The 20,966-nt window shown below is 49.8% G+C and overlaps 4 protein-coding genes across 5 annotated transcripts in view; 1 reads left to right on the forward strand and 3 right to left on the reverse strand.

Moving 5' to 3' along the window:
- Positions 1 to 7: 7 nt before the first annotated feature.
- Lrrc73 (leucine rich repeat containing 73) lies at positions 8 to 5,145 on the reverse strand. Its single transcript, XM_048445288.3, has 6 exons — positions 2,704 to 5,145; positions 1,971 to 2,131; positions 1,531 to 1,653; positions 1,126 to 1,226; positions 437 to 659; positions 8 to 306 (listed from the first exon to the last, which is right to left on the reverse strand). The coding sequence occupies exons 1-6, from the start codon at positions 2,973 to 2,975 to the stop codon at positions 236 to 238; spliced, it is 951 nt and encodes a 316-aa protein (XP_048301245.1). The 5' UTR covers positions 2,976 to 5,145; the 3' UTR covers positions 8 to 235.
- Positions 5,146 to 5,284: 139 nt separating this feature from the next.
- Positions 5,285 to 9,245, reverse strand: Yipf3 (Yip1 domain family member 3). 2 transcript variants are annotated; one of them, XM_048445276.3, is made up of 9 exons: positions 8,991 to 9,243; positions 8,223 to 8,420; positions 7,982 to 8,088; positions 6,857 to 6,902; positions 6,665 to 6,757; positions 6,394 to 6,525; positions 6,104 to 6,217; positions 5,861 to 5,984; positions 5,285 to 5,760 (listed from the first exon to the last, which is right to left on the reverse strand). In XM_048445276.3, exons 1-9 carry the CDS (start codon positions 9,069 to 9,071, stop codon positions 5,612 to 5,614), a joined length of 1,044 nt encoding a protein of 347 aa, XP_048301233.1. In that variant the 5' UTR covers positions 9,072 to 9,243; the 3' UTR covers positions 5,285 to 5,611. The 2 variants fall into 2 exon arrangements, with proteins under 2 accessions (XP_048301233.1, XP_085535453.1); XM_085679327.2 differs by lacking the exon at positions 6,104 to 6,217 and having other exon boundaries at positions 8,991 to 9,245.
- Positions 9,246 to 9,287: 42 nt separating this feature from the next.
- Positions 9,288 to 14,053, forward strand: Polr1c (RNA polymerase I and III subunit C). The gene is made up of 9 exons (XM_087897964.1): positions 9,288 to 9,441; positions 9,553 to 9,624; positions 11,835 to 11,942; positions 12,202 to 12,334; positions 12,869 to 12,988; positions 13,072 to 13,224; positions 13,312 to 13,461; positions 13,572 to 13,688; positions 13,788 to 14,053. Exons 1-9 carry the CDS (start codon positions 9,373 to 9,375, stop codon positions 13,904 to 13,906), a joined length of 1,041 nt encoding a protein of 346 aa, XP_087754090.1. The 5' UTR covers positions 9,288 to 9,372; the 3' UTR covers positions 13,907 to 14,053.
- Positions 14,054 to 14,440: 387 nt separating this feature from the next.
- Xpo5 (exportin 5) overlaps positions 14,441 to 20,966 on the reverse strand; it is a 39,636-nt gene continuing 33,110 nt past the window's right edge. Inside the window, exons 24-32 of the mRNA XM_048445272.3 lie at positions 20,597 to 20,694; positions 19,275 to 19,321; positions 18,754 to 18,851; positions 18,133 to 18,195; positions 17,488 to 17,570; positions 17,026 to 17,133; positions 16,206 to 16,343; positions 15,841 to 16,005; positions 14,441 to 15,650 (exon numbers count right to left, since the gene is read on the reverse strand). Of these exons, the coding sequence (XP_048301229.1) occupies positions 15,513 to 15,650; positions 15,841 to 16,005; positions 16,206 to 16,343; positions 17,026 to 17,133; positions 17,488 to 17,570; positions 18,133 to 18,195; positions 18,754 to 18,851; positions 19,275 to 19,321; positions 20,597 to 20,694 (938 nt within the window). The 3' untranslated portion in view covers positions 14,441 to 15,512. The remainder of the gene's footprint in view (positions 15,651 to 15,840; positions 16,006 to 16,205; positions 16,344 to 17,025; positions 17,134 to 17,487; positions 17,571 to 18,132; positions 18,196 to 18,753; positions 18,852 to 19,274; positions 19,322 to 20,596; positions 20,695 to 20,966) is intronic.

The following is a 20,966-nucleotide window of genomic DNA, read 5'->3' on the forward strand; positions in this document are numbered from 1 at the left end:
CTACAAGCCAGGTTGTGCAGTTTATAAAATCTGTTCCGAGCCAGCGGGTTGCAGCCAGAGCTGCCAACAAGTTCAAAGTCAGTACCCTGGGTTCAAGTCCCGTCCCCACCCCATCCCCCAAGGCTATTTGCCCAGTGACAGCTGCCAGAGCCCCAGCCAGGCCCTTGCCCTGCCATGTGGAGGAAGGTAGTGGGACACATACAAATGTAATGATGCGCAGAGCCCAAGTGGAGAGTCACATCTCGGTCTCAGCCAACAGACTGTCCCCTAGTCCTGATGTCATCAGCACCATCTGAGAGCTGGGATCTGGGAAAGGGCAAAGGATGTTCCTTAGTGAGTGTCACAGACAGGTGAAAGCCATGGCCTGGTTTCCCAGCACCACCCCCTTGTTCCAAATCTTCCAGACCTAGCTCTCATTCATTCTCCAGGTTCTTACCGCTGGGGCACATCCAGGAGCTGCTACCCCGCTGGTGGGGAGCAGGCTCCCGGCCTCTCCCCCACTCCTGGGTGTCCACAGCCCCTCCTGCTACCTCTTCCTCTTCTTCCCCTTCAGAGAGGAGGTCACAGATCTGCTGCTGCAGCTCTGGGCTAATGCTGTTCTCAGCCAACACCAGGCTCCGCAAAGCTGTCGGGTAATTTTCTACCATGTCCAGTAGGGTCTGGGGAACAGAGAAAAGAGTACAGAAAAGAATGAACAGGAGAGGTGTGGCTCAGTGGTTAAGACCAATGGCTGCTCTTCCCAGCACCCCACATGGCTGTTCATCACCATCTAACTCCAGATGCAAGTGGTCTGACACCACCTTCTGACCTCCATGGGCACCACAGACATACAGGTAAAACATTCACAAAAAATAAATTATGAAATTAAAACAATGAAGCTGGGTGGTGATGGTGCACACTTGGGAGGCAGAGGCAGGTGGATCTCAGTGAGTTCGAGGCCAGCTTGGTCTACAAAGCAAGTTCCAGGACCGCCAGGACGGTTACACAGAGAAACCCTGTCTTGAAAAAAAAAACAAAAACAAATAAAAACAAATAATGAACACAATTTAGGCAGCCCTTGGGTCTGTCCCCAGCATGGATTATTTCACTCACCTAGCTTGTCTCCAAAACATAATGCCCTCTCACCTGAGCTGACTGGTTGGTGAGTCCTGTGCCCTCCAAGTCTAGGACTTCTAGGGTACGGCTTGAGGCCACAGCTACAGCCAGCATCCCTGCCACATGGTCACCTAGGGAGACAGCACAAATTCTCAGCTACCTGAGATAACAGGGTCTGTTAGTCCTTAGTCCTGGTCAGGACCACCATGCCTGGTGGGAGATGCAGGTGAGCGGCCAGGAAGGGAGTGAGATGAATCAGATCCACGGGTTCTGATGGAGGCTTTAACCTACCTGTTGGTCATCTGGCTCCTTAAAGACCTCTGGGGGTTTTCATTCATCTTCCCTTCATTGAGTGGGGGTTACTATGTGTGGCAACTGGTGGTCTTTGGATGGGGAAGAAGCAGTGAAAATTGAAAGGAATGATCTTAAGCTCACCCAGGGGGTTGTAGTCCAAGTTGAGGACACGGACTTGGGAGCTGTGGGCCACAGCAATGGCAAGGCGGCTCCAGCCCTTAGGGGTGATACCAGGGTTGGCACTCAGTGTTAGCTCCTTCAAACCTAGAATCCAGGATGGGTAGAGTCAGACCCTTCTCCAGTCCCTTCTCTACCACGCGTCTATGGGATTAGCCTAATGGCTAGGAGACACCTTGCCCCCAGCCATAGTAGTCTGGAGCAATTAGGGACCTACTCACACCTACCCTGCTTGGATCACCATTGTTTCCACTTGGCTCAGCCCCTGAACTTCTCCCTTCCTAAGAAGGGTAAGAAGGCATTCTTACTGCACCCTCCCAGCTCTCAGCACTGGGCCACACCCCCTTCTCTGCATTCAGCCTTCCTCAGTCGCTAGGCCATGCACTCAGAAGGGCCCTGCTCACCAGACTTCGCCCCATCTGGAGGGAGGAGGCCACAGATGAGGTTGATGGCTTCATCACCCAGCATGCAGTCCCCCAGGTCAAGAGCCACAAGGGCAGGGTGGAGAGCCAGGGCAGGGTTCAGCAAGGCCAGTCCCGCGTCCGTCAGTGGGCTCCCGTGCAGGCTGAAGGTTGAGATGAGATTAAATTTGAATCACGAGCTTTATCTGAGAAAGCTGCCCCTCCCCGAGACAAGAATGGGAGGAAAAACGGAAATTCTAGATTTGAAGGCGTACGATGGAAAGGGAATCTGGTTTCTTTCTGTTGTAGGAACTGGTAATGAGAACATTGCACAGGGAACGGTGTGGGTAGTGGACTGGGGAGCCGGCATACATGCTCACGGTGTCTCTGAGATCTTTCAGTGGGAAGGGCTGGGGTGTAGTCCATGGGAGGTGATCCTTCCTCAGAAATGAGGGGCTTCATAATGAAGTAACTGGGGATGGGGTGGGGAGGAACGACATTCCCTACCAGGAAGAGCTAGGCATTCCAGCTCTCCTGAGGGGCCGAATGTGGAGCAAAGTCTAGAAATGATCCATGTTTCTGGAAGGGTGTGGTGGACCCAGAAGAAAGATGAGGTGTGCATTAGAGGTTGTGAAGGCGGGACGGTGGAAAAACAGGTACTGGAAGGTAATGTGGAGATACAGGAGGTGGTAGGGGATGCAGTAGCCAGGACCCCCTTGCGAGGGGACACACTCACAAGAGGGACTGGATGGAGCGGTTGGTCCGAAGCGCTTCCGCCAGCTGCTTGATGCGGCTGGGGCTGGACACGACGCCCAGGTTAAGGTTGAGCTGCGCCAGGGATGTGGCTCCAGCTAGGGCCCGGCAGATGCGTCCAAAGTCGCGGTCGCACAGGCGACAACCGCGCAGCGAGAGCAGGCGCACCGCGTTGTCGCGCAGGCCGCGGCAGATGTCCCGCACCTCAGCGCCTGACAGCGGCTCCCCCGAAATCTGGATGGAGCTGGGCAGCATGGTCCCACGACTGGGCCTCCGGGGCTGGCGCCGGTGTCCCGGCCTGGGCAGAAGTTGGCCCGACTGCGGTCTGGGGCGGGGCAGGGACTGAGGTCTCGATCTCAGTTGGGGTCGCAGCCGGAGCAGAGGCGGCAGAGGCTGCGGCGGAGCCGAGGCAACCGTGGCTGTGGCGGCGACGAAGCGAGCCCGGGCCGCGGCGGGAGCGAAAGCAGGCGCGGGCCCGGGATGCGGAGACGCGGAAGAGCGGCGCGGGGGCGGGGGCGGCCCGGGGACAGAGCCGCAGCCGCCCCGCGTTGGTCCTTTCCCTCGCGGCTTTGGAGGCCGCGCCCGCTCTGCGGGCCGCGGGCCCGGCAGCACGGCTCTCGGGACAGCCGGGGAGGGATGCAGCTCCGCTTAGGCTGCTGCACCGGAGCAGGCGGCGAGTTCCTATAGCAACGGTTGCGTCACTGGCTCTTGCCCCGCCCCTCCCGGTGTGAACCACGCGGCCGGAGCACGATGCTTGTCTTAGGGCGAAGAACTAAGATCCGAGGGCCTGACAGCGTGAAAAGAAGGTAGAGGGATTCAGGATGGAGGCAAGTCACGTTGAGACAGCCTTTGGTGCTATTTCGACTTCTTTTACTTATTCTCCAGTGCTTTTCCATTCTTAAAGTCTAAACCCAGAGATTCTGCGCCGTCTCCAAGACCCTGGACAATCAGTCCCTAGGCCCTTTAATCCGTGCTGCGCCCCGCCCCCATAACCCAGTGACGCGAGGCGTAGCATGCGTGGGGATTCCGGTCTACGGGGACTTCCCGGTCAATATGGCAGCGCAGGACAGAATCCCTAGCGTAGGGCAGGTGAACCAGCCTCGAAGACGTTTTAATATCCAGGAGAATGGGATTGCCAAAATCAAAGGGTGTCACATCAACCCAAAGCTGTGGGGATCGGTGTGGGGTGGGTGTGGGGATGTGTAAAGTGACTGGAGCAAAGTGAAATCGAATTTTATCCCTATGATTGCAATGGGAACTTCATTTGTGCAACAGGGCAGTGTAATAGGAAGAAGTGTTATTTTTTTCCTTTTAAAAAAGTGAGCTAAAAATTGGACTGTGGTGGCACACACCTATAATCCCAGCACTTGGGAGACAGAGGCAGGCAGATCTTAGTGAGTTCAAAACCAGCCTCGTCTACAGTGAGTTCCAGGATAGACAGAGCTAAGCTTCATAAAGAGACTTTGTCTGGAACTCTCCCTAGCCGTCCCCCCGAAAAAACAAAAAACCAAACAAATCCAAAAACAAAAAAACCCTAGTAAAGCCAAAAGCCCTCCTCTTCCCTCTGTTAACTATTTGAATTTATGTAAAATTTTTAGAAAGTTTTTTTTTTTTTTTTGTTTACCTTACAGGTGTATAGATGCTTGCAGAAGCCAGAAGGGAGCCAGAGTTACAGGAAAATCTGAGCCAGCCACCTTGGAAGTTGGAGCTGAACTACTGAATTCAGGTCCTCTGCAAGAGCAGTATACTCCCCAAGAGTGATCTTCCCAAGCCCCATGTTGTATTTGTAATTGTGTACGCATGTGTCTGTGCAGTGAGTACAGGTGCCCGCGGAGTTCACTGGAGCTCCTGAGGCTGAAGGGGAGTTACAAGCAGTTGTGAGCCATCCCCCATGGATGCCGGGAATGGAACTCAAGTCCTCCCAAAAAGCAGTATCTGCTTTTAACTAGCACTCTGAATTTACTTTTTGTTGAAACAGGGTCTGGCCCTAACTGGCCTGGAACTCATTTTGTAGACAAGGCTGGCCTTGATGTCACAGAGAACCACCAGCCTCTGCCTCCTGAGTGCTGGGATTAAAAGGAATACACCATCACACTCAGCCTGAATTTACTTTTTCAATGGAGGCTAAAGAGTGGTGCTGCTCAAAAAATAACACTGGGAGGGAAGAGAGAAAACTAAGCCTCAGTAAAACCATCTTTGGCTTCAAATATCAGCTGCATGTGGACACTATCTGACAGTGGCCCAGGTGCAGAGGTCCTTGCAATGATGTCAGTGGAAACTTGTTCATTTGTCATCGCTGCATTGGCTTCTCCAAAGCACAGCCAGCCTAGACTTAAGCCTGGTGTACATATATGTGAGGACTGTGGCTCTCATGCTTGGCCCTGCCTGCTGTCCTGTGGGTCAAGTATCTCTAGCCCTCAGGGGCAGTTTCTATAATCAGCTACTGCCTGTCCTTCCTTCACCCTGCCCAAGTGGGGGTATAGAAGGCACACGACATTAGCACTGCTGACAGAATAGAAATGTCTATCTGAGGTAGGGTGACAGAGAATGGCTGGAACAGGAGCTGTAGTTCCAGATGTCAATCAATATTTTAATTACCAAGTCTATATTTAGCAAGACAAGAGGGGAAGGGAGAGAAAAAAGGGGTAGGTGGTGAGGGCCTCAGAAGAGCTGACCCATATTCTGCACTTGGCTGCAGAGGCTTGCAGTCCTGGCCAGGAGTTTCTGGCCTTGTGCCTTCAGAAGCCAAGCCCCATGCCAAGGAGGTGTTTAAGAGCGACAGCTCAGTGTCTGCTGCAGACCTCAAAGAGATACACGTCCTTAGTACTGTCCTTCAGTCTTCCTCTGCTCCAGAGCTGGGGTTCAGGGCTGGCCAAGGCTTTCAGGTAGGGTCAGTGTGACTGCACGGTCACTGCTATTGCCTTGGCAGTGGCATTAACCACAGTGACAGGAAGCCTGACAGCAGGGAGCACCGCAGGGATGTCTCTAGGGACCCTCTGCATGGGTGGGATATTGGGGCCCTCCAGGGTGTCCAGGATCCCTAAAGGAGGAAGGATGGAGGATGAGTGAGAACTGGCCAGACAGGCCCCCGGGTCTGCTCGTCCAGCCCACTCCCCACTACAGACCCTCCTGCCACTTACCCTCTACCACCTTGTGGTAGGCAAAATGCAGATAGAGCAGAAAGAGCATGTGCAGAGCTGCCAGTGTGCCACAGAGGAGCAGCCGCTGGGTGGGGCCTACAGTCCGTGACACCAACACTGCCACCTAGGGCCACAGGTATACAGTTCAGAAGGCCTGTTTTTAAAAGGATGGATGGAGAAGATAGCCAGGGCAAAACTTGTAGAGTCCTTTGTGGGGTGGACAGCAAAACCTGCTCAGCTTACCATGCGCAGGGTGGAGAGCCCACCCACCAGCAGCCAGAAGAGGTAGAAGAGGGAATGAAGGTGAATATTATAGGTGATGAACAGGACAATACAGTGCCCGAACAGGCCATAGCCCTGGGGGGAGAGAGAGATGAGGGCACCATCACTTGGGCTGGAGTGTCCTTTGACTCCATGGAGGGCTCTTTGGTCTGCTCCTCCCATCCCAGGTCCACAGATTCCTGGAGAGCAGCAGACCAAGACCTTACTGATCTCGGGCTCTCCCTTGCCCACTCCCAGGATCGGCTCCTTACCAGCAGTGCAAGCATCTGGAGCATGGTGATCTGGGCATTGCACAGGTAGGCAAGGAAATAAATGAAGGACGAGACACCCAGCCAGTATCCGAAGCAGGTGCCAATGGCTGTGCCCATCAGAGTGCCCTCCCGCTGTGGGGTGAAGGCTTTGCTTAGGGCTGAGACACCTCTGACCTTGCCTCACCCTGGCTTCACTCATGTACCACACCATCATATCCTCAGCAGTCTTCACCCTACATCAGCCCCACCGCCTGCTCTGTGTCCTGCTTACGATAATGGTGTCAGAAGTCTTCATCCCATGGAGGAGGATAGCAACCAATGTGAAGACCAGCATGAGGGGTCCGTAGAGCTCACCGGCGACTTTCTGTCAGTACACAACACATTCAGACTAGGGGCTGGATCTGGTGGCCCACACTCTACCCGATATCTCCCCGGCTCCACACACATGCCATTCCCTAGTCACCTGGGGGAAGCTGACCATCTTGATAGGGATCATGGACTCCAGGAGCCTAGGAGAGGAGAGGAGAGCAGATGCAGCAATATACTGAGGTTCTGGAGGGCAGGGTCTGCATCTTACTCACGTCTCTATCACCAGGGGACAGGGCGGGGCCAGAGGACGTACTGAATGAGGGGGGAAGGGGAAAGGCAGGGAAAGAAAGGAATCACTTTCCGCAAGGTCAACTCTCTGAGGTGAGTGGAATAGCAGCTACCTGTAAAACTTGGAGAGACCAGAGGATTTACTACATGGCCTACAGAAGACAGGCGAACGTAAGTGGAAATGTGGAAGCCCTGAGAGCAGTGCAACTACTTATATTCTTCCAGGCAGTGGGCATTTTTCTTGAGAAATGTACTTGAAGTGGTATGGACATGCACACAGAATAAAAAAAGAGGTAATTTCTCTCTTTGTCTACGACTACTATACCTTCGCTTATTCTTGTGTTTTAGCAAGGTTTCTTGGATTATTCTTTTTAGTTAAGACACTACTTCTTCTGGGAAGCCCTTTCAGGGCTCAAGTGTCCCTCCTGTGTGTGCCACAGTCGTACTAGAGCACTGTGTTGTGACTGCACTCAATGGCAAGGCTCCCACCTATCCTCAACAATGAATCCAGTATCACATAATAAAACCTCAGTGGACAGGACCCTGGGCTCTGTATCAGCACTGGTTCAGGGTTGAGAAAGAACCAAGCCAGGATTGAATTCAGTTCTTGAGAAGTCAGCTAATGACTATGCTCATGATAGCAGAGCTTGCTTGTGAGGTGCAGCTGGTCTCTGGGGAGACCGGCCCAGGAATAAGAACGTATTGCCGCTTGAAGAGCTGCCTGGTGGAAGAGAGTAGAATTGTCTAGAAGTCTGGGAGGAACGAGAACAGAGCGAGCACTGTTAGAGCGAGGTGTGGAGGGAAGGTGGCTAACACGCTGGACAGAGGACACAGCCGACGGACTTTCACCACACTGTAGTCTGAAGCAGGTTTGGTGACTAGGGTGATGGGGTTACAGTAGGGGAGCCCACCAGAGTTTGGGCTCAGTATCTGACTCTAGTCTGGGTAAGGACTGGAAGGGAGGACAGACTGGTCTGAGAAGGCTCCTCACCTGCTTCGGACCTGGGCAGGCTCCACATCAAAGTATGGTCTCAGGATGTCGATGTTGGCATATAGACTGAAGGCCCTGGAAGCTTGCCTCTTCCCTGCCTGCCACATCTGAAGGGAGATGGTATTATTACACTCTTGGCTCCGGGCTGTTATCTCGTCTCTGCTGGGATTTCTGTGTAATTCTAACTGAAAAACCTCCATCAACTTGGGGCATACATGGGTCCACTTTCCCATCTGCTTACCTGGTCAGCCACCTGCCGGCTCAGCTGTCCCTTAAAGCCTTTCATGCCAAGGAACTCTCCATCCTCCTCTTCTGCAGCAGCTGCATCAGCGTCCACTTCTTCCTCACGCAGGCGCTGATGTAACTCACCCATATCCTCGAAGCTGGAGCCTGAGGTATCATCCATGTTCTCCATATCAATCACTGCCGAGCCCCCACCCTGTGAAGACAATGGCTGCTAGAGTGAGGGGCCCATCTGTTCTCTGCTCATCTCATGGGCTGAGGCTTTGCTCTTCCACGGATGGAATTGCTACCCACAGTGCCACACTCCTTCCTTTCACTGTTGGCACACTTGGTCGCCACACTTTCGTAGTCCAGAAAATCTAGTACTCGTCTCCAATTCACGTTGTTTTCCTACTTTCTCTTTCGAAGCTCCGGAGAGCTGCACAAGAGCCCATCTGCCTTCCCCAACCTTCAAACAAGCCTATGCACACAGTCTATCTTTAAGGCGTGCCAGTGACTCCTATCCTCTTAGCCCTACACTGTGCCTGACCCAGACAGACCTCCCACCCCGTCCGCACAGCTCCGGGCAAGCAGAGACCGAGGCCCGCTGGAGCCTTAGCCTGGCCCTTTCACGTCAGCACAAGAGCTACAGACTTTCGCGTGGCCGACTCAAGAGAGGTCAGAAGGTGTTGCCGACTTCCACGCCGCGCGCGAGAACAGCAGCCACACTCGGGACGGCCGTCAGCCGTGGGGGGGGGGGGCTGCTGGCAGCCGGAACTCTCAATACCTGGATGTTTTCTTCGAAGCCTCCCCATTCCGGGCCAGCTCCATTTCGGACGCCGCTTGCCGGCGTCGCCGTAGTCGCCATGTCCCTCGAGGCTTTCCGTCGCTGAAGCTCGTGCTCGTGGGAACAGTGTGAGACCTGAGCCCAAGTGAAAGAAACGTCCAGGCAAGAGAGAGGGGCGAGGTAGTACCAGCAAGAATGCAAAAAGGAGAAACCCGGATGTTTGGCCCCAATTGACGTCCGGAAGTGAAGGACGTGGACAGAGGCGGGGCATGATATCGCGACGTTTAAGAGCTCAGGAGGCGGAGCGTTGCCGCGGAGACAGCGACGGGCGGTTGTACGCGTGCGCGGATTTGGAGGCTTCTCTGGCGGTGCGTGGTGGAAAATGGCGGCGACTCAGGCTGTGGAGGAGATGCGAACTCGCGTGGTTCTAGGAGAGTTTGGGGTTCGCAATGTAAGCTCTGGTCTGAACTGAGGAGAAAGAGGCGGGATATGGAGGAGGAGGCCCTGTTTGGGTCCCGGCTTCACTGCCGTGTCGTGAACGGATCTCCTCTGTTTCTTCTAGGTCCACACCACTGACTTCCCCGGTAACTATTCGGGTTATGATGATGCTTGGGACCAGGACCGCTTCGAGAAGGTGGGTGGAGCTGGAGGTGACCAGACGGCTTGCGGGGCCAGACCTCACAAGTTTTGGGTTGGGAGTCGCTGCTTTCATAAAACGTAAATTGAGCCATGTGCTAGGAGCACCATGGACGTCAGGCACAGCTCCTGTTCCTGGAACAAGTTGTTCGCTCTCGGTGGGGGTAATGGGCCATGTAAATAAGTGATTCCAGCGTAATGAGTTATCGGTGAGGATGGCTGGGGCAGAGAAATCACATAGATACACCGAATCCAGCCCATTGGAGGGTCGTAGTTAAAGGTCAGTGAAGGAAGTGACATCTGAATTCAGTTTTTTAACTTTGAATAAAGGTTGAGCAGTGGCCAGGCGGTGGTGGTACACGCCTTTAATCCCAGCACTCGGGAGGCAGAGGCAGGGGATCTCTGTGGTTTCGAGGCCAGCCTGGTCTACAAGAGCTAGTTCCAGGACAGGCTCCAAAGCTACAGAGAAACCGTGTCTCGAAAAACCGGAAAAAAAAAAAAGTGAGCAACGAAGGCCTAATTGGAGTGTTAGTATGCACGGTTTTGTAAGGTTTGCTCTGAGTCTGTTCCAGCAGTTCATTACTGTCAGATGTCATCACGTCGGCATGAGTGGTAGACAAGATTGGGGTGCAAGCTAATAGAGAGCGTTTTTGTTTTTTTGAGACAGGGTTTCTCTACGTATCCTTGGCTATCCTGAAACTTGCCTCTGTCTTCCAAGTGCTGACATTAAAGGCGTGCAATACCGGCTTAATGAGAATTTTTCAGTAGACCGATCAAATTTTGCGACCTTACTAGCTGGGAGGAAATGAATTCTGCTAGATTTGTGTGTGGGAGCTGAGATCGAGGGCATGCATATGCCACTGATAGCGGAAGTGAGAACAAATCTGTACCATTGCTTTGGTGAGGGCTGTGTGAGTGAAAATGGACCTTGTGATTTGGAACGTAAAAAAATGTTTTGGGTTTATTTGTTTGCCTGCATGTGTGTTTATTTATGATTCATGTGTGTGGCTGGTGACCCAGGAAGTCTGAGAAAGGAGTTAGGTTCCTGGAACTGGAGTTATGGATGGTGGTGAGCCACCATGTCGATGCTGGAAACCAAATCCAGTTGTTTAAGAGCAGTGCTCTTAACTGCTGAGCCATCTCTCCTGCCCCACTGGAGAACTATATCTCAAGAGTGATGTGTATAGATAAAGTGGATGATATTTGAAGTGATGTTAAAAGTGAGACCAAGTTTCAGGAGTTGCCAAGCAGTTGCTTAAGCCAAAAATGTGGTTGAAATCACCCAGGAGGTTAGAATCTAGGGGAAGGTAATATTTACAGGGTGAGTGAAAGAGAGACTTTAGGAAGACTATCAGATAAGAGAACCAAACTGGTGTTCAAAAACCAATGGACTGGGCTGGAGAAATGGCTTAGTGGTTTACAGCACTGGCTGCTCTTCCAGAGATCCCGAGTTCAGTTCCCAGCAACCACATGGTGGCTCACAGCCATTTGTAATGAGATCGGATTCCCTCTTCTGGCCTGCAGACAGAACACAGTATACATAATATAAAATAAATCTTAAAAAAAAAACCAAAAACCCAATGGACTAAAGTGTTTTTTTTTTAAAGATAGATTAAAAAATAAATAGAAATGCAGTAATAACTGGTCTAAGTAGTGTGGGAATTTCTGCTCTTTAGTGCAGCGCTTCTGTGGGTTGTGTGGAGCCATATTGCTTAGTGTCTTCAACTGAAGACAAAACTGAAAAGCCAGACATGGTGGTGCACACCTTTAATCCTAGCACACAGAAGAGCCATACATGGTGGTGCACACTTTTAATTCTAGCACATAGAAGAGCCAGACACATAGTGCACACCTTTAATCTGAGCCCACAGAAGAGCCAGCATGGTGGTGCACACCTTTAATCCTAGCACATAGAAGATGGTGGCAAGTATTGCTGTGAATTTGAGGACAGCCAGGGCTATGTAGGGCAACCCCGTGTTTTAAATATAAAAAAGAAAAAGAAACAGAAAAAGACAAAACCAGGCAGGCTTCTTAGGAAACTCAAGAACTCTCCAACTCAGGACTGGTGACAAAGGTGTAGTCATCACCTGGGCAGAGGAAGCCTTCAGGATGAGAGAGGGTGCAAATCCATTGAGGGTGGGAATAAACACAGAGGATAAATTAAATGAGAGAACAGGTGTTCCATCAGATATTTCTCCATCCCTCTAGAATTTCCGTGTGGACATAGTACATATGGATGAAAATACGTTGGAATTCGACATGGTGGGAATTGATGCTGCCATTGCTAATGCTTTCCGGAGAATTCTGTTAGCTGAGGTAAGAGAAGACATGGTAAGAGGGTTGGAGTAGGGAGAACTGTCATCACCTCATTTGTAGAAATGTTCCCCAAAGCCATCCCTTCCAGGGATTCCACACCTATAAATAAGATGAGTGATTCTGAGGCCAACCTGGACTAGTGAACCCGTCTCAAAAATCTGAAGAACAGAATGAAGGACCATCTCTTAATTTCCTGTGGAGGCAGATAGTTGGACATCAATTGGGTTTTGCAGCTGCATGATTCTGCTTCCTTGGACAGGTGCCAACAATGGCTGTGGAAAAGGTTCTGGTGTATAATAACACATCCATTGTCCAGGATGAGATCCTTGCTCACCGCCTGGGGCTCATCCCCATTCTTGCTGATCCTCGTCTTTTTGAATATCGGAACCAAGGTGAGGATGACAAGATGAGATTCCGAGTTAAGTGGAGGAATTGTCCTTAAATAGCTTGTGGGCTCAGATACCAGGTTTATTACTGTACCTTAGTCGAGGTAGTCTGCATTTTGTACATCGCCTTTCATCTGGGAGAACACTTGCCCTTGCCCCAACTTTGTCAATATATACATATACATACATAAAACATAAAACATACACACACACACACACACACACACACAAGCTTTCAGCATAGTGCCAGCACTCAGATGTACTTTAATTATTTAAAAAACTTTGTGTGCGGGTGCACACTGGTGTGAAGGTCAGAGGACAACTTTGCCATAGGTTTTTACTTGAGTTTCAGGGATTGAATTCAGGTCTCCCAAGCTGGCTTGACACCTTTATTCTGTGAGAAAAGTTACTAGTTAGAGCTAGGACCAGACATGGTGTTGTTTATCTTTATGCCCAGCACTGAGCTCAAGGCCAGCCTGCTCTGCTTAATGATTTCTAGGTCAGCCAGGGCTAGTGAAACTCTGCTCCTTATTTATACAGGGGAGGAAGAAGGAACAGAGATAGACACACTGCAGTTTCGGCTGCAGGTCAGGTGTACCAGGAATCCCAATGCTGCTAAGGATTCCTCTGACCCCAATGAACTCTACGTGAACCACAAAGGTGAGCAATGGTAAGGAAGAAGGCCCACAGGCTGGTGGGTGCTAATTTTAGGATCTGGGATTTTCTGACTTATTTTCCTCCAGTATATACCAGGCATATGACATGGGTCCCCTTGGGAAACCAGGCTGATGTCTTCCCGGAGGGCACAATTCGCCCAGTGCATGACGACATCCTCATTGCTCAGCTTAGGCCTGGTCAGGAGATTGACCTGGTTATGCACTGCGTCAAGGGCATTGGTGAGAACCCCGTGAGTCTGCCATTGGGTGGGGTTAAGTCTGATTGCAGTAGCCCCTGGCATAGGAGAATAACAGAGTTTCTCACAGGCAAAGATCATGCCAAGTTCTCACCAGTGGCAACAGCCAGCTACAGACTCCTGCCAGACATTACTCTGCTCGAACCTGTGGAAGGGGAGGCAGCTGAGGAACTGAGCCGGTGCTTCTCACCAGGCGTGATTGAGGTGCAGGAGGTGCAAGGTATGGTGTGTGGTGTGCTGTTGGGATTAAGACCTATGTGTATTCTCTTTGAAGGTGGCAGAAAATAAAAGCTCTTAGACTTGACTAAGGTGTAACATTGTTTTCCTTAGGTAAAAAGTTGGCCAGAGTTGCCAATGCTCGGTTGGATACCTTCAGTAGAGAAATCTTCCGGAATGAGAAGCTGAAGAAGGCTGTGCGGCTTGCCCGTGTTCGGGACCATTATATCTGTAAGTGGGGGGCGGTATTGGTGCTCTTTGGATAGGATTTAGAACTAGCTTGTAGTAAAAGCTATCCTGCCAGGGCTAAAGTGTCTCTTTGGTCCCTAGTTTCAGTTGAGTCAACTGGAGTTTTGCCACCAGATGTGTTGGTGAGTGAAGCCATCAAAATCCTGATGGGGAAGTGCCAGCGGTTCTTGGACGAGCTGGATGCAGTTCAGATGGACTGATGCTTCCATAGCATTTCTGGGATGGCTGTGTCAAGTGTGACTAGATGTCCAATTCCAGTCTTATTTCCAGTCAATACATTTTATTAAATGTGCCACTTATGCCTTTGTAAGGCCTTTGATGTAAATAAATTGATATCCCAGCAAAAATGTTTTTGGACTTTTTTGTCTAAAAATATGGAGTCTTGCCTCAGAAGGTTGGCATTAACAACTAAGGATCAAACAAAGGTTTCCAGGTCTTTGTCCTGGATGTTTGAGAAAGGCCAAATTACCATCGCTATGTAGATGTGGGGAAGAGAAGCTGTAGCTAGTGCTTGTTGCCACCTGTCTCCTGGGCTTCCAATGAAAAAGGCTGCCTTTAGCTCCAGCCATGTCGCCACTGACAGCTCCACAGAAGATATCCTTTTCCCTAAGAGGGCCAGCTGCCAGGTTTTGGTGGTCAGGGATAGAAATCTGCCTAACAGCTTGGCTGGCCCATCAACAGGTTTAGTCCCCCTAACCAGATTCTCACTAGTTTGAAAAAGGAAGATAGGGCCCTTCTGTATGAAACGGAGATTTTTACTGACATGCAGATGTACTTTAGAATTAGCATTTCTACAAAAGGTTCTATAAACAATAGAAAATTTCTAACATGAAGTCATAGGATGTTAAAAATATTACAACATAATAAATACAACTACATCCTCCACAGCCCTAATCAGACAGGAGAAGGCAGCTATCAAGTTTGGAGGGGAACACTGAAATCACTTTGACAACCTGTAGACCCCAAGCACCAGGCAAAGAGGGATGGCCACAGCAAGGACAGTGACCTGGCACTAGTTCCCATGTCCCAGCCTAGCTGTGTGCCTGTCAGCACACAGACACACACAAAGATCTGCCTTTCCTAACAGGCATCTTGCTTTGCTGCATGTCCCTCCCAGAGACGAAGCGACCCTTGAGAAGAGTCATTAGAAACTTTCAAAGGCACCTGGACTCAGTCCCAGGACAGTGGCTTTGCTAGCTTGCCAGGTCTGGATGCCAGTGGTGTCATGTGATGCTCAGTAGGCCCTGAGGCTGGGGAAACCCCTGAGGGTCACTCATAGAAGGGCAAAATGTGCATTTTAAGGAACACACTGTTCCTTAAACTCTGTCCTACTCTTGTCCCTGGATACTGTGCTCAGTACATAGCAAAAGCCTGTCCCATGGATTCCACCAAGTGACCAGATTCTTGCTTAAGAAAAGGACAACAACTGGCTAAGGACGGTTCAGCATGTAGCAGCAAGGGGCTCAATTGTAGTCCAAGCCAAACTGAGCCCTTGCAAGTTTGGTCAATGGTGTTGGACACGGCACCCTCTCCTGTCTATGCTGGTGCAGCTGCTGTGGGGAAAGGCCATTGTGCTCTAGCTTTTCTTGGAAAAGCCAAAATTGCAAGTTGAATGCCAATTCCCTAGGACATCTCTATGGAATGGTGTAAGCCCTAACTGGCTTTTCTCAATACTTCAGTAGAGGCCCACTCTCGTCCAGGCTGGCGGTGGAAAGTGAGACGGCAGTACAAGAAGGCCTAGAGATCAGCTACAAAGGGGAGAAGAGATGACAACAAAGGCCGAAGAAGGATGCCTAAAAGCGTGATTCAGGGTTCAAAGATGGTAGCCAGTCCGCCCCCCTCATTGTCCAACACTTCTGTCTCCAGCATTGGTTTTGGTTTTTTGAAAAGCATGGGAAGGTTCTTAATGTGAACTTCTTTCCGAAACTGTTCTCCCAAGGGTTTCTGTAGAGAACAAAAGAGAAACAGCTCACAGTGGGTCTGGGGTGTGGGTCAGAGGAGCCCCCCACCGCCAGTCTTACACACACACAAGCAGAACAGTCAGTGACTAGTTGGTTTTGAATTCACTCACAACAGTATAAGACAGTGCGCAACTGTGTGGGGCTGGGAGTCATAACAGGGATGTATGACTTACTCCAATGCAGCCAGCAATGAGACGTTTAAAGTGGTCCTTCCGGCGTTTATCAGCTGCTTTTTGAAGGGAGGGGTTTAAAAGCTTGCAGTCAAATTGGTCCAGAGACTCCTTGTGTATTTCAGGGATCTGCTCCATCACTGCTCTTATCTCTAGATACCTGGGGCGCTGGGTAAGTGGGGGATAAACTCAATGGATGCAGGTTTGGCCTGTCACCTTCCCCATTCCACACCACACCCACCTCTCAGGGGCAGCACAAGCAGTATGGCAGATGCCTGGGTTTAGATCACAGCTCGAGATCCTGGGAGGTAGGTTAAGTGAAGCGGCTAGACTGCCAGCCATCCTGCCCTGATACACTCTCCACTTACCAGTGTCTCGTATATCTGGAAGGCCAAGTGGACCAGGGAAGCCATGCACCCATCGTGCTGCCCATGCATCTGTAACCCTTTCAGCACACTGGTGAAAAGCCATGTGACAGCATCTGCGAGCAGGGTCCCAGACATCACCTGGGAAGACAGCTGTGCTCAGGAGCCATGGGAGCCTCTCAAGGGGCCACCTCCCAGTTCTTCCAACTGACTTAGTCTACGAGCCTGACTTAAATTGTCTGAGGCAAGGAGAAGGGGGTAGTAATCAAAGAGCCTCTATCTTGTTCTGAATACTCAATCTCTTGATATTTTGAAGGCAGTGGAGCCTTTAGAAATTGGGGCCTGACTGGCAGAAGTAGGTCACAAGGCTACAATTGCCCCTGGTCAAAACCTGTGCTCTCGGCTTCCTGTCTGCTAAGATGTGGGTAGCTATCACTGTGGCTCTTGCCATGGTGAACTTAGCCACACTTTACCCACCATAGATTGAAATCTCTCTGAAATGGAGTAAAAATAAACCCTCCTTCCAGTTAGTCTATATTAGGTAAACTTGGTCACAGCAATACAAAAGTAACTGGTAGGATCTAGGTCTGTAGCCTCAGCTACTCTGAAGGATGAGACAGGCCGGCAAGATGTCAAAGCCTCCCTGGGGTTCAAGGCTAGCTTGGAAAATTTAGTCAGACCATTGTCTCAAAAGAAAAAGGAAAAAGAGACTTAAGGATGTAGTCCAGTGATAAAGTGCTTGCCTAGCATGCTTGTAGCCCTAGGTATGTCTCCCACCATCCCCCCAAAACAAACCTATTCCTGAAACAATGAACAAGCATACCTGTTTGAGGAGAGGCCAGCAGAGCTGTGTGGTTGCCCTCTGGCAAGACAGAGTATCCTTCCAGGTCAGAGAACTAAATGCTGTAATTAACAGTGCTGTGCAAATATCCTGAACAGGAAGGAAGAAAGTTTAAAATGGGAAATAAATATTTTTTATCTGATTGCATTATATATCAAGTCGGGCCTACAGTCCCAGCAGCCAACCTGGGCTGTGAGTTCCAGGCTAGCCAGGGTTATGCGATGAGACCCTGTCCCTTAAAAAAAATAAAATAAAATAAAAAACAGAGGGTGGGAGTGGAGAGAAATAGCTGTATGGGGAGGACAGACAAAAGCTCAGTCCTACAGAGGCTCAACACCAGGTTTCTGCAGCAGTGCGCCTGCATGTTTACTGAGAACATCTGCCCAGAGCAAGAAAGTAGAATCTGGACCAGGAGGAAAGGTACTCTCTGTCCCCTCTACCCACCTCGTGCTTCATCAGGCATTTGCCCAGGTCTGTGAGCTCTGCCACAGATGAAGGGGCTACTTCAGTGGCCATCATCTCTTCATCTGTAAGCAATGCAGAATATTATTAAGCTTCATTCTTTCACAGCAAAGAGGAATACCCAACAGGAATGTCCTCAGCTGGCTGGTACTGAGCAGTGTTACACAGCCCTCCCTGCCCCAGGAAGGCTGCCGAAGCTCAGATGTGACACACTCACATATGGATGGTACCCAGAACACTGCAGATACTAGGATATTTCATATGTGAGTCCATGCTAACAGGCATGGGTTCTGTTACAGGAGTATAAAAGGAACAGCACAGTCCCTTCCCTGACAGCCTACATAGTGAGGGAGACAATAATAATAATAAATGAATTTAATAAAGGAATGCAGGTAGCTGAAATAAACAGGAAGAGATTACACAGTGCTTGGGCATGTGACGTTCGGCAGATTAGACATGAAGGCCTCTTGGAGGAGACATTTGAGCAGAGACCGAATGAGCAAGAGCTTAGAGTCCTGTCTATCCTAGAAAGAAAACCACTCTGGATAGAAACAGAGGAAACAGCACAAGACTACAGCTAGATATATCCTGGCTCTTTCTCCCAGAGTGGAGCCACAGATCACCTACCATCTCCATCCACAGTGGGAGCAGCGCTGTGTTCAGCAGTCTTCTTTGACACACAGCAGGCCGCTGGAAGAGAGCACAGTTACTAGACCAGAAGGCAGTATCTGATACCCACGGATGACAGTCACCTTGTCAACTGATCTCAGGCCACTTCTGGCCAGATGAAAGCTGATGAGTAGATACTGTACAAGGAATAAATCAGCTTCACCACTGGAAGGAAGTATTCTGAAAGGACCCCAACCAGACTGTGGGTCTCTCTTCCAGTCAGATAGGGGGACATTAGACTCCTCTGAGAATAAATGACCAGGGAAGGTGACTAACACATCCTTAACGACTTTGGGAATAAATGACCAATATTAAATTCTTCAACGTTTCTGAAAATAGAAAATTGATGTTCATGTCTAAGAGCTGAACTTTTCCCTATCTTGATCAAGCTAGGATCTGTAAACATTAATTCAAGTTCCTGTTTTGGATCCTGTTTGGTCTTCTTATATGGTACAATTTAGTTTACAACTCATAAGCTGATTGACTTAACTATTCTGCTTGTCAGTGTGAACCTCTACCACAAGCCTAGCCCATGTGGGGCCGCTGAGTGAATTCCCCTGATCCCCACACGCCACTTACTGATTAGGTCCATGACTTCTCGGGTTAACATCCTCACCAGTTGTTCCTCCAGCATTTCTTGAGACTCAGGGTTGTCCTCTGCAATCTCATCCTCTCCACTACCAAGAACCAAGAGGCAAGTTCCATGGGAGAGCAAAGGAAGCAAGAACAAAAAAAGTAATGACCCTCACCAGCACCCCTGCCCCAGGTCATTCCTCTTCTGGCTCTACCCAGGTCTGTATTCTAAAGGCACATCAGAGATGGACAGCAGTCCACTGAGGGACGTTATCTCTTGTGACTCTGCTTGGTTGGATGGAGGCTCAGGATCAAAATCCAGAGTAGGTAAGGGGAAGGAAAGATTAATCTCAACATCAGGTCACTCACTGGTAACAGTTTGTCTAGACACAAACAACCTCCCATGCAAGCTTAGAATGACTACACCACTGCTAGTCCTAGGCTAGTCAAAACCCAGCCCGCCCTTCCTCCTCTACCCACCCAAAGCTGCTTGCTGGCTCATCTGCCAAGGAGTGGGCATTCCTTACCACAGCACACTCCTCTGGTTGATGACATGCCACTTCTGGGAAAGTCTCTGGAGAAACAGGAGGAAGTGCTAAGATGGAGAGAGGCTAGCACATGGTCTACTTCTAATTTTTTTGTTTGTTTCTAAGAGGCTCTTACTCTGTAGCCTAGACTGGCCTAGAACTCACTATAAATCCCAGGCTGGTCTTAAATTTGTGAGTGATTATCCTCCTATCTCAGCTTTCTTAGTGCTGGGATTATAGGTATAAGAATCTACACATAGCTATTAAGATTTACTTTAGGCAGAATTGTCAAGAAAAAAACTCCTTACATCAACTTAGAGACACTTTCTGAACTATAAACTTTATTATACCAAGGCCCAAATTTAAAAAAGGAATCTAAAATAAATAGGAACTTGAATTAACTTAGCAATAACTTCTAGTATGGTCAAAATAGAAAAGAGTTTAATTCTTGATCATGAACATCCATTTCTGTGTTTAGAAATGTTGAAGAATTCAATATTGGTCATTTACTGTCAATATAAGGCAGGGATATGTCAGACACTTCCCTGGTCATTTATTCTCCCCCAGCCCTAGCAGACCACCAAATACATGGGAACAAAGATTTAGTTTCTATAACCTTACTCCACTAATGACATGGACACATGCTCAGCATCTCTTAGATTAACGATACTTTAAGAAGTTTTGGGTCTCTGGGCACAAGTGTTCTCTGTTGAGCTGGACTACTGCCTCATTCCAGAGCCAAGGACAGACCCAGAGGAAATAGTTCCTTGATCACTTCTACTTGCAGCAAGAAGGGAGCAGAGTTTACACTTGAAGGCACCCTACAGCAACGAACCTTCGTTTTTTGGGGCTGTTTAACCCACAGCAGCAGTAACCTCCTGGGATGATGCTGTATAGCCAGAAGGGCAGGGCTGGGACAACACTTTCAGGGTCTTCTTAGGCAAAGATTCAAGAGCAGGCATCCATCTCTGTGTATCTGGTGTGTGTGGCTGTTTGGTGTGGAGTGTCTGCACATATGTGTAGAGGCTGGAGATTGATGTCAGATGTCTTCATCTATCACTGTCTACCTTAGTTTCTGAGTGTGATCTCCCTGAACCTGGACTTACTAACATAGTCTCCCTGCCTAGAGAGCTCCAGGGTGCCACCCATCTCTCTACTTCCCCGGTGCTGAGCTTACAGATGTGTGGCGCCACATCAGGCTTTCATGTGTGTTCTGGCGATCTAAACTTATGTCCTGATAGCTGTGGGCACTATGGAGACCATCTCCCCAGTCTGGCCACGTATTTAAGAGTATTTTTGTCCCGCTTCCCTGACCCACTTACCATGTGGAAATAGGTGAAGAGAGGTCCAAGGATGGGAGCGATCAGGGTCTCATACTGTTCTGGGGGGCAGAAGAGCACGAGGGGCTTCACAAAGACACGTGCTGCCGTGGGTTAAGAAGTTTTAGCACATAAGCAGACACTTCACTTCCCAGCCAATAGGCTGTGCTCCTGGGCAGTCTACTTCACTTCCCAGCCAATAGGCTGTGCTCCTGGGCAGTCTACCACAGGGCTTTCAGGACAAAAACAACATCCTATGATGGTCTCCTCATACACAAGGACCTTTCCTGACAAGCGGTCACAGGAGGTTAGGACGATCCTTCTTACCTAACGTTGCTGTTTTTTCAAACTCAAGTATATCAACACCCCTCTG

This window comes from Myodes glareolus, chromosome 18, assembly GCF_982192425.1.
Source record: "Myodes glareolus chromosome 18, mMyoGla1.1, whole genome shotgun sequence".
NCBI lineage: Eukaryota > Metazoa > Chordata > Mammalia > Rodentia > Cricetidae > Myodes > Myodes glareolus.